The following is an 11,460-nucleotide window of genomic DNA, read 5'->3' on the forward strand; positions in this document are numbered from 1 at the left end:
TCCTTGGCTGTCTGGTGCCACCTTTCCTTCGGGGTCCAGGCGTGAGGCCTGTGATGAGTGTGCAGAACATCTGGCTCGCCCCCACTGCCGGTTCTGTTCCAGTCGGTCAGTGCCCTTCCGGAGATTTAAAAAAGGCACAGCGAAGCCAGAAGTGACACGGGAGGAGTGGCCAATGTCCTCTTCACTCTGCCCTTCTAGAACTGGTCTCAGTGCCAGAGGCTTCCAAGCCTTAGGTGACCTCAGCTCTGAGAAGTCCCAACCCAAGCAGGGACTGTCACCCCCTGAACTGAGCCCAGCCCAGGGTAGCCACGTCAAGGAGCCTTCCCTCTCCCCAGCAGTTGGCCCGCGTTGAGAGGCACACACAGTATGCTAGGAGCTAAAAAAAAAATAATGACAGCAGCCATTTAGCAAGGGCTAGCCAAGTGCCAGGCCCGTTTTCTCACCTAAAGCTATGAGAGAGGTGATGTCAGCCTTTTTACAGAGGAGGGAACTGAGGCTCAAGGAAGGCGCAGCAGTTGCCAAGGTTCTCCCGAAGCTGATAAAGCAGCAAATCTAGGATTTGGACCCCATCTCTGCCCCAACCCCTGACCCTTCTGCACTACCCAAGGAATGAATAGGGCTGCTTGGGGAGGAGGGGATCTCAGAAGGAGAAACCCAATTACAAGATGTTACCCGTAGCCATCAGAGGTGATCTGTACTGGCCTTCCTGTGCTGATGGGGAAACTGAGGCTCAGGGGCAGGAAGGGACCTGTCCGAGACCTTATAACAGGTGGGATGCAGTCCCACAGCCTGACCTCATTCCATTCTTCCACAAACCCCACACTATGTCCTAGACTGGACTGGTCTAGGAGACGTGGGATACTCTAAACAACAGTGCCTGGAGGAGAAAAGGACTCAGGACAGCTGAGTCACTTAAAACTAATCTAATATTTCCTCCCAAAGGCAACTAGTAGAGTGAGCTCTTGTCTGGATAACTGAACTCTTACTTACAACTAACCAGCGGGAGAGGTACCATAACTTCCTCCAGTTACTTGATCATTCCAAGACTCAACAACATTTTGTAGGAAGTTCCTTCTGGAATCTAACCAGAGTCCCTCCTGCTGCATTTGGAGCCCTGTCCTCTGTTCTCAGTGGAGATGGATAGCAACCGGTTGCTGCCTTCTCTGTGCCACAACCCTTCAAAGCCCGTGATTACCAGCTAAGGGCTGGACCAGAGCCTTGAACCTGCTGGCAGGTTGGATGCTATATGGAAGGATGGGGAGGTAGCAGGCAAGATGAGGAATGCCCCCTGGGGCCGAGGCCCCAGCTCCTGTCCTGCTGACTCAGGAGGCTGACAGTGGAACTCAGTGCCCTGCTGGGGCCTGCCGCCTCCTGCCTGCCTGGGCTTCTGGACTTGGGAAACGGAGGCCTGGAGGCAAAGGGAGGTGTCTGAGACAGGAACTGAGTCAGGATCGACAGGCCAGAGCGGGCAGGAGGTGTTAGGCAGCCTGGCTCCCAGATTCACCCCTAAGCTTCAGCAGGGGAGGGGGAAGAGTGAAGAGTTTTCTCTTCCCTCTTCTCGTTTCTGGGTTTCTGGCTGGGCCGAAGGGCTGGAGCTTGTGGTGTGAACCACCACCAGGTCCCTTGGCTTGAGTGATAGGAAGGGAATGCTGCCTCCCTAGAGACAGAGCAACTCCAAAATGCCTAGGCCTGCCAGGCCGTGCCTTCCAGGTTTCTGGTGTTCTGGGATCTCCAGTTTCCTCCCTCCCCCTCCCAGGACTTGGGAAAGCCTGGGCTGGATGACTAGGGCGAAGGACGGTCCTAGAGAGCCTAGGGCCTGCTTAGGCCAGAGGAATGTCTGACGGGGAGGGAGGAGGCCTTGCTGAGGGAGCGCATTTGACCATTCACCTGTCTTCTCTCCCCCAGGGACACTCGGCTGAGGCTTGGTTTGAGACCCTTTCTCATGTCAGAACCCCCAGCTCCATGTTAGTGTTTTGAGTGTATGTGATTATAAGATTGGTTGGATTTTTTTCACATGGTAATAATGGTTACCATTCACTCTATTAAGTGCTTTCCATCAACTCATTTAATCCTCACAACAAGCCCCATTTTACACTTACGAAGATGGAGACTTATAGAGGTTAAGTCACTTGGTCAAGGTCCTAACAGCTTCCAAAAATTGAGCCCAGGCAGTCTGATTCCAACGACACTAGGCTATTCTGTGTCTCGTAGAAAAATAATACATATCTATCATTGAAGAGAATAGGGAAATCAAAAGGAAATAAATCACTCAGAATACCACTACCTAAAGACATGCTCTATTAAACTAGTTATCTTAGTGCATTTCCTTTCCATCATTTTCTGTCTCGGGGATCCAATCTGAGCCGAGTCTTAGGGATGGCAAGCCTAAAATCCCTTCTGCTTCCTTGGAAAACGTGTAGCATCAGCCCAGGCATGTTCCTACTTTTTCTTCAAAGAGACAGATCTCATCTTTGGGCCTCAGAGTTCTGGCCTAAGCCTGCCTCCAGGAGGGGAAGGTGGGTATTCGGGCACCATGAGGAACTAGGGAGGAACAGGCCTCTGAAATGGTCCTGGCTCAAAGATTAAGCTGGCTGGATCCCAGTGAGGGGAGCCCCACCCCTGAGCCCCATCGGAGCTTTGGCTAGGGGTGGGGCAGGTAAGTAGGAACCCACCCTCACAGGCACAGCCAACACCTTTAGGTGAAACTCCTGGCTGAATGAGAACAGCATCCCAGCAAACAGGGACAGAAGTTTGGCCAGAAAGAAGTCTCCCATCTCTGAGGCCTCTGCCAGGGGTCAGAGGGAGGGCCATAGTCAAACGGAAGGGACAGGGACATTTCTGAGAGGCAGGCTGAGGATTGCTACCCCCTAAAACAAAATGGTATGTGTCACCACCACCTTCTTTTTTCTCGGTCCTGTCTCTCTCCCCAGGTGCTAGTGTCTCCCCCCTGGGGAACCAAATTGGACTGAGCACCCAAGTGGCCTGCTTCCCAGCCTCTTACAGAGGGCAGGCTGAGTCAGTCAGGAGAGCTGGGCCCCCACCCTGTGTGAACCCCACTGATACATGATGGCAGGCGGCTTGGAGGGGGTAGGTGACCTGGCGTGGAGAGCCAGAGGGTAGGTCCTCAAACAAGTGGCAACAGGCCACCAAGTTGAAAGGGAAAATTGTGCTGTGATGGGGAAGGTGTCCAACAAACCTACCAGGTGATTAATTACAAAGGCTGGGCTGGAGCGTCAGGGGCCGCTCGTTAAACACCTCATTAAGTGGCACCCTGAAAGATGCCACCTGTGCATTCTGGGAACTCAGCGGGAACCCTGGGGGGCAGTGATGACCAGGGGATAGCGCCATCTCAGGCCGACTCTGGAAGAAGCCTGGATCTCACTTCTAAATACAGCCTGGAGCTCACAAGTCAAGAGGCCTCGACGAGAGAAACCAAAGGAAGTAGGATGCTGGGGACTTAGAGGCTGTGTGACCCTGAGCAAATCTCATACTTCTCTGAGCCTTAGCATTCCCATCTCTAAAGTGGGAGTAATAGTCACAGTCTGGCCCATCTCACAGAGACACGGTAGGGATTAAATTCAATCGTGAAGGTGCTTGGGAAACCACAGCCCTACCTAAACGTAATTAGCTCCCCTGAAGCAAGGCTGGGAGCGGCCAGGCTCAGGCTTCTAGCCTGGCCCAGCCAGGCTTCTAGCCAGGCTGAAGCGGCCCGTTGGTTGAAGAACCCTCAGCCCCTGGAAGAACACCAGGAAGGAAGATCTGATTTGAGAAAGTGGGGCCGCTCTGTGGGCACCCATGTAAATCGAAGCCCTGAACAAGAGGGGGCAGCCTGGAGCCTGGAAAGGTGTCTGTGCAGGTGGGGCCGGATTTCTCCTGCTGACTGCCTTGATGACTCACCCCACATCTTAGCCTTTTACCTTTAAGGAAGAGCCGGAAAGGGTGTGGGGAGAAGAGAAGAGAAGCGGGAGGCAGGTCCGGGCCCCAGCCCCGCCCTCTGTCCCTCCCCACCCTTCTCCGAGGCCAGGCCACCCAGCCAAAAGGCAGGCAGACAGCAGGAGAGGCACAGAATCCGGCATTGGTTTCGAGGCAGCCAGTTAGCCCGCCGCCTGTGTCTGTCGCCAGAGCCATGGAGAGAGCCAGTCTGATCCAGAAGGCCAAGTTGGCAGAGCAGGCCGAACGCTACGAGGACATGGCAGCCTTCATGAAGAGCGCTGTGGAAAAGGGTGAGGAGCTATCCTGCGAAGAGCGAAACCTGCTCTCAGTGGCCTACAAGAATGTGGTGGGCGGCCAGAGGGCTGCCTGGAGGGTCCTGTCCAGTATCGAGCAGAAAGGCAACGAGGAGAGCTCGGAAGAGAAGGGCCCGGAGGTGCGAGAGTACCGGGAGAAGGTGGAGACTGAGCTCCGGGGCGTGTGTGACACAGTGCTAGGCCTGCTGGACAGCCACCTCATCAAGGAGGCCGGTGACGCCGAGAGTCGGGTCTTCTACCTGAAAATGAAGGGTGACTACTACCGCTACCTGGCTGAGGTGGCCACTGGTGACGACAAGAAGCGCATCATTGACTCGGCCCGGTCTGCCTACCAGGAGGCCATGGACATCAGCAAGAAGGAGATGCCGCCCACCAACCCCATCCGCCTGGGCCTGGCGCTGAACTTTTCAGTCTTCCACTACGAGATCGCCAACAGCCCCGAGGAGGCCATCTCGCTGGCCAAGACCACCTTCGACGAGGCCATGGCTGACCTGCACACCCTCAGCGAGGACTCCTACAAAGACAGCACCCTCATCATGCAGCTGCTGCGAGACAACCTGACGCTGTGGACGGCCGACAACGCCGGGGAGGAGGGGGGCGAGGCTCCCGAGGAACCCCAGAGCTGAGCCGCGCCCGCCCCCTCCCTGCCGCGCCCCTGCCCTCTCCAGCGCCCCCGCCCGTGGCAGAGAGGACTAGTACGGGGTGGGAGGCCCGACCCTTCTCCCCGGATGCTCTGCTCCCCGGCTCACAAGAGCTCCGAGAGAGGGACCAGCAGAGCGGAGGCCAGCTGGAGCCAGGGGGACCCCTCTTCCTGCGGCCGTCGATGCTCCTCACCAGCGGTCAGCCCACCCACCCCTGCTCTCTGCGCCCCTCCTCCACCCCTCCCACCGCCAACCGGGCCACCTCTTCCCCCACCCCCGCCTCTCTCCCGCCCCCTGTTGCCTCTGAATCTTAGGAATTGAGGAGTGTCCCACCCTTGTGGCTGAGAGCTGGACTGTGTGGAGATGAGTGTGTGTGTGTGTGTGTGAGAGAGAGAGAGAGAGAGAGAGAGCGAGAGAGAGAGAGAGAGAGAGCGAGAGAGAGCGCAAGACCCAGGATGAGAGGGAAAGTGTGTCTGCTGGGTGTGACCATGTTTCAATAAAGTTCCCCTGTGACACTCCTCCTGTCTCTTGCAGTTATTGGCGGAGGGGTGGGACAGGGATTGGCTTCTGATTTACAGAGACCTTGACTTTTGCTTCTTGACCTCTCAAGGCGCTGGCTCAGTGATTCCAGGTGAGAGGCTGGTGCCAATCGTGGGGGTGGGGGGCGGGTGTTCAGCTCTCCATCACGGTGGCCCCCAACAAACCGGTCTGGTCCTGGGAGGGTCAGGCGAGCGCAAAGGCGGCTCTGAGGCTGCTCGGCTCCGGCCGCAGGGCGGGAGGCTCCAGATCTCAGACCTGCGGGGGACAGGAAAGCAGGGAGTCAGCGCCGCAAGGAAAGGCTGTAGTGAGCGGCAGTGCGCACCCTAGATTTGCAAGGGAGGAACAGTCCCATCAGGGGCTCGGGTCTGAGAGGAGGGGAGCACAATCTGGGCAGGGGCATGACGCCATTAAAAGCCCACATCCGAGGAGAGGGGAATGCCCGCCCCCGTGTTCGGACCGGGGGGCGACCTGAAACGGGCGGGCTAGGAGGAGCCGCGAGCTGGGTGGGCAGGGCCGGGGGGAGCCCGAGGCCCGCCCAGGCCATCCCTGTTCGCCGCCTCCGCTCCCGGCTCCAGCACGCCGCGACCTGCGGCCGCCTGGCTCGCTCCAGCCTTCGCAGCCCCGGGCTGGAGGCGGGCCCCAGGCCGCTGCCGTCCAATCTCGGCGGAGAGCCGCTCAGGGTACCGCCCCTGGGGCCCGACTGGCCAATAGGGGAGAGAGCGGCGAAACGCGCGCGGGGCGTCTTCCCGCCACCCGGCCCGCCCCGCCGGCATCGCGAAGCGCAGCGGGACTGAGGGGCCCCAGCCGCCCGCCAAGGGCCAGGGGCGGTGCTTTGCCGGTTTCACCCAGACAAGTTGCCACCTGCCCAGCCCGAGAGCTCCGCATCCTCAGAGCAGCGGGACGGGGAGGGGCCGTGCGGAAAAAGCAGTCCCCGCCCTTTGAGTCATCTGCTCTACCGGGCGGTGGTGCCCGGGCCTGGCCGGGCGGGCAGGGTCGGCAGCCCTGCCACCAAGGCGTCCCCACTACACTCCAGCATCCAGGCAGCCCTGAACCGACGGGCTTGGATTGTGTCCATGACTGGCTGTGCGACTTTGGAAAAGCCATACATCCCCTGGGTCTCAGTTTCCCCTTCAGTATCAAAGGGCTTGGGCAAAAGTCTAACAAACTGTGATGTTAAAACTGCCTGGGTTTGAATCCCAGCCCTTCTCAGTCAAGGCCCTGAACATTGGTGTGTTTGTACCCTCGTTTATAAAGTGGGGTTAAAAAACAGTACCTTCCTCTTTTCATTTTTAAAAAATGTTTATTTTTGAGAGAGAGAGAGAGAGCACTAGTGGGGAAGGGGCAGAGAGAGAGGGAGACACAGAATCTGAAGCAGGCTCCAGGCTCTGAGCTGTCCGCACGGAGCCCGACGTGGGGCTCGAAACTCACAAACCATGAGATCATGACCTGAGCAGAAATCGGAGGCTTAACCGACTGAGCCACCCAGGTGCCCCTAAAAAATAGTACCTTCCTCTAAGAGTTGCTATGAAGCTTGAGAAGATACGGGCACACATAGTAGCCCATAGTGCATGTTTAATACACGTTAGCTATTATGAATCCTTCCAGCATCAGTAGTCGAGGATTTATCCATTTCTGTGCCAATAATCAGCCTCTGTCCTGAGGAGCACCTTTATTGCCAAAGCTGACCTGCATGCTCACCGGTCCACCTGAGACAGGGTCCTGACATCAAGTGGTCACTGCTTCCCCTGGCAAAATGGGATCTCGGTCCAGCCTCATCAGATTCCCCAGAGTCCAAATTTGGTCACAACCAGGGGACTTGAAATTGAAGGCTTTTATCAGAGATACTAATTCTACAGGGGAAGCTGGCAGGACCACTCCTGCTGCCTTCTAAATTGCCTGTATTCTCCTCTCCTTTCCTGGAAGGGTGTAGGGTTTCAAGGTTCCAAAGCAGGCAGAGATTCCGGGTTAGGGCAAATGACTCTCCCTCGGCTCTGGAAGTGACCCAGTTTCTCTTACCAGGCAGGTCTGGTGACTTTCTCTTAATGGGGTAGGTCCTGGGAAAGGTACTTCTTTCTTCTTTTCTCTCAGCCTCTGACTTTTGCCTCTCCCCTCTATACCACTCATGGTTGCCCTATATCGGGAAAGAAATGAGCCACCCTGAGGTAGTGTGTTGGTGCTGACAGATTTCAAAAGCAGATGCTGTGGGTTGGAATATCACCAAATCAGATGGCTAGATGTGAGCTGGCGTAGGCACCGGCTTCTGACCATGAAAGCCTTGGACCTTTTTGTTGACGACATAATCTCTCTAAAGCATTCTTACTGCTACCCAGAGTGGGGTCTAGCATCTCTTGCCGTCTCTTCCTGGCCAGAATTTGACAGGTAAAATTCTTCAGTCCGACTGCTACTGGGCACAGAATTTTTTGGGGGGTGATGCAATGTTCCAGATTCAAATAGTTGGTATTTGCACACCTTTGTGAATATACTAAAAACCCCTGACTGTACCCTCGAGAAGGATGAGTTTTGTGGCAGGTGCATTTTATTTTGGTTCCACTGTCCTTTCCACAGGTTTTCCAAATTTCAAAGCCCATCTTCAGGTCAAAACATGGGTAGCCACCTCCCTTTAACACACATACAGTATTACAGAATATATCCTACCAACTCCTTTAGTTTATATAGGTACATTAATTCAGTTATGATTCATATCTACTTGCCTCTGCCTCTGGGTTTGCAGCTAGGTCCTGAGTTTATTTCTTATCTCCTCAGAGAGCTTCCTAAAAATGGTAGCCTTGTCTAATCATTTTTCCTTTCTTCCTACAGTGTCTCCAGCCAGGGTTTTGTGCAGGAAGGTGCTCAGCTTTATTAATTTTTTTAATTTTTAAAGAATTATTTAAAAATGTTTATTTTTGAAAGAGAGAGAGCAGGGGAGGGACAGAGAGAGAGAGAGAGAGAGAGAGAGAGACAGGATCTGAAATGGGCTCTGTGCTGACAGTAGAGACTGATGTGGGGCTCAAACTCACAAACCATGAGATCATGACCTAAGCCGAAGGCTAATGCTTAACTGACTGAGCCACCCAGACGCCCCTTGGAACTCAGTTTTAAAACCATCCTTCCAAACGCCCGGAAACCAGGTTTAGTGCCGGTGCTATCATAGAAATGGAAATAAAGCTGGTTCTGGGATGAGGCAGGGCTGTCTAGACAGAGACTGGGCTCACAAAGATTCAAGTAACCCCAGCCCTATCCTTCCTGTACTGCCAGATTATCCCCCCAGGAAATGGAGGCTAAGCCCTTGCAAAGATCTTCCTCTCCCAAGAATGTGAGTGGTATGAGGAAAATCTACAACCTGAAATTTTCTAAAGAAGGTATCTTCTCATATATGTACTTCCTTGAGACAGCAAAATGCAAACTGGCTCTGTAGATCCATAGGAATGGGAGATAAGGGGTGCCTTTGGAGTCAGGTGCCTTCTCTGAACTAACCAGGCACCTGAGGGAGGCCAAGTCACTGGGGTCAGGCAGGCCACTATGGCTCCTTCCAGAAAGGCAAGATACTCCTACACACACACACACACACACACACACACACACACACATCCAATGTCCAAATGTCCGGTGCTTTTTGGGAAGACCTAATCTTGGATGCTTGCACCAAGATTGCACAACTGACCCACGGTGCCCCAGTCCTTCTTCCTAGAGAACAGAGTAATCATAGCAGCTGGCATGACGGCCATGTGCCAGCCACGTTCACACCTTGATCCTCACAGAAATACGTATCATCTTTGCGTATGAAGAGACTGAGGCTCAGAGCAGTTCAATAACCTAATAACCAAGGTCATACAATGACTTCTGTGTCTAGAGAGGGCAGCACGTCTAACTCCAAGGCCCATGGTTTTTAAACTACAACCGCTGTTTCCAAATCGTGTTCGGAGGGTTCCCCATAAACTGCCACAGGGCAGGAGCCCAGTAGTCTGGGTTGCCCCTGTTTCCGCACGAGTTGGCTAAGATAGCCACACATAGGTCTGTTTTGTATACTGGAGTTTCAGGAGTTAAAAATAAGTTTGAAAAGGATCACATTATGCTATGCCGCCCTGCAAGTATCTTGGTGACTTTCTAAGAATCAAGGAAGACTTCTTAATCTAACACCACCCCGGGGCCGGGCAGAAAGGAATTGTCTTCATGAGAAGACTGTGCAGAGGACCAATTTGCTGGCACGTTCACTAAATTAATGTTTCTTCACCCTGGTTACATTCTTTGTTCCTCTTCAATTCTGTTCACAGGGCCTCCCCCCGCCCCATCCTTGCTGTGGGGGAGGTGGAGGGAGGGAGGCAGGTTTCTGCAGGGTAGGTGCTCCTCCTCTCAGAACCTTCCCCCCCCCGACCCCCCCCCCTCCCCCCCCCCCGCCACGGCCTCACCTACCCACTGAGTCAGGAGCCAGGAATGTCTGTGGGGGTAGCAGACAGGTATGTCACCCTGGGGGTGTCAGAGGCTGATTCATCTCTCATCTCCACCCAATCTTCTGGCTCCTCTCTGGGAAATTTAACTCATTATTTGTCTAGAGATAAAGGAGGAAACCTCAGACTCTGGAAAGCAGGGAGTCTTCAGTCTGTGTCTAGGCACAGTATTTAATACATCAGATGATGGTACTCAAGAGGTATTTGTTAGAAGAAAAGAAGGAAGACATATGCCCCCCCACCCCGCCCCGCTTTCCCCCCAGATAAAGTGAACCTGAAATGTCCCTGTCTGACTGTAGAGTGGCCTGATGTTTAGGTCAGAATAGGCTAGTGACCACTGGGACGACTCAAGAGTTGGGAGAAATCTTACCCACGTTCCAGTGTTCCTCCTTTGCTGTTTTTTCATTCCACGAGGACTGTGAAGGCTTCAGGATTAATGTCCAGGGAGAGGTGGTGATCAGTGGGAAGGGGAGCACTAGGAACTCTTGACGCCGTATTTGCACAGCAAGCTGATATTCACACACATGCATGTGCACGCTCGCGCGCGCGTGCACACACACACACACACACACACACACCCTCCAATGTCTAAATGTCCAGTTGGGAGAAACCTGATTTCAGATTCTTGCAGCAAGGAGGCTGTAGATTCATGCGATGGGGATGGCTTTGAAGGAGCCTGTCATTTCCCTCAACTGCTTCAAGGTTGTGGATGGGGAAAAAAAATTACAACTTTGCGATGTAGTCTAGTCTGGAGCATTTTTACCAATATTCGTATTTTCTCACCTCGTCTGGGTTCCAAATCCCCAGCCCATCCCCTCATAGCTCCTCAGTCTTAGGCCACCTGGACATCTGGGGCTGTCTGAAGTTGGCTCCTTGGCTGGAAATGAAGGACACGATGAGTTGACACGAGGGGTTGGAAATAAGGTGTAGGGCTTTCCCCTCCCCTCAGCAGGCCTGATTTCATCAAAGTGTGCACTAATCTGGGACTCTTCCTTCTTCCTAGGGCTGGGATGGGTCTGCCATCACTCCCCTCCCCTCTCAGGAGCCCTGGGAAAGGAGAGAGAATCTCTTAAGACAGAACTTCCCACAGACTCTAATGGGATCAGGCTTCCTATTCTCAGCCAACTGTGGGTGAGCATCTTGCTAATTCAGAAACAGCTGAGAGCAGACTGGCTGTGCTTCAGCTCTGTGGGTTTTAGGGCATCACGTTCACTCCTAAGCCTCTTTATCTGGGCTGGAAGCCTTTCCAATTAGCTGTGGCCTCTGCTAAGTTCCAAACAGTATCTTCCAATTTTGGGGGCGGGGCGGGGGGAGTCCTCACTTCAAAGCCAGGAAATGCATATATCCTAATGTCAGTGGTTAGCAGAGAAGACCGGGAAGGTCCCTTCTAAGGCACTCAGAGATGGTTTCCTCCCTCCAGGAGTTGTTCATGATTGCCAAGCGAGGTCTGGAAGTGAGAAGAGCACTTTCAGACAGTGTCTGTGAGAGGCAAAGTGCCACTTTTCTGGAAGGCATTTTGGCAATATGAATCCAGAACCTGGGAAATATCAGCTGTTTCATCTCTAGGATCTCTCCAGAAGTTAAAAA

The 11,460-nt window shown here is 53.9% G+C and overlaps 1 protein-coding gene across 1 annotated transcript; it reads left to right on the plus strand.

Annotated features, from left to right (window-relative positions):
- The first annotated feature begins 4,017 nt into the window (after nucleotides 1-4,017).
- On the plus strand, nucleotides 4,018-5,406 carry SFN (stratifin). Its single transcript, XM_015075076.3, has one exon. The coding sequence runs from the start codon at nucleotides 4,127-4,129 to the stop codon at nucleotides 4,871-4,873; it is 747 nt and encodes a 248-aa protein (XP_014930562.2). The 5' UTR covers nucleotides 4,018-4,126; the 3' UTR covers nucleotides 4,874-5,406.
- The last annotated feature ends 6,054 nt before the right edge of the window (nucleotides 5,407-11,460 follow it).

This window comes from Acinonyx jubatus, chromosome C1, assembly GCF_027475565.1.
Source record: "Acinonyx jubatus isolate Ajub_Pintada_27869175 chromosome C1, VMU_Ajub_asm_v1.0, whole genome shotgun sequence".
Lineage (NCBI taxonomy): Eukaryota > Metazoa > Chordata > Mammalia > Carnivora > Felidae > Acinonyx > Acinonyx jubatus.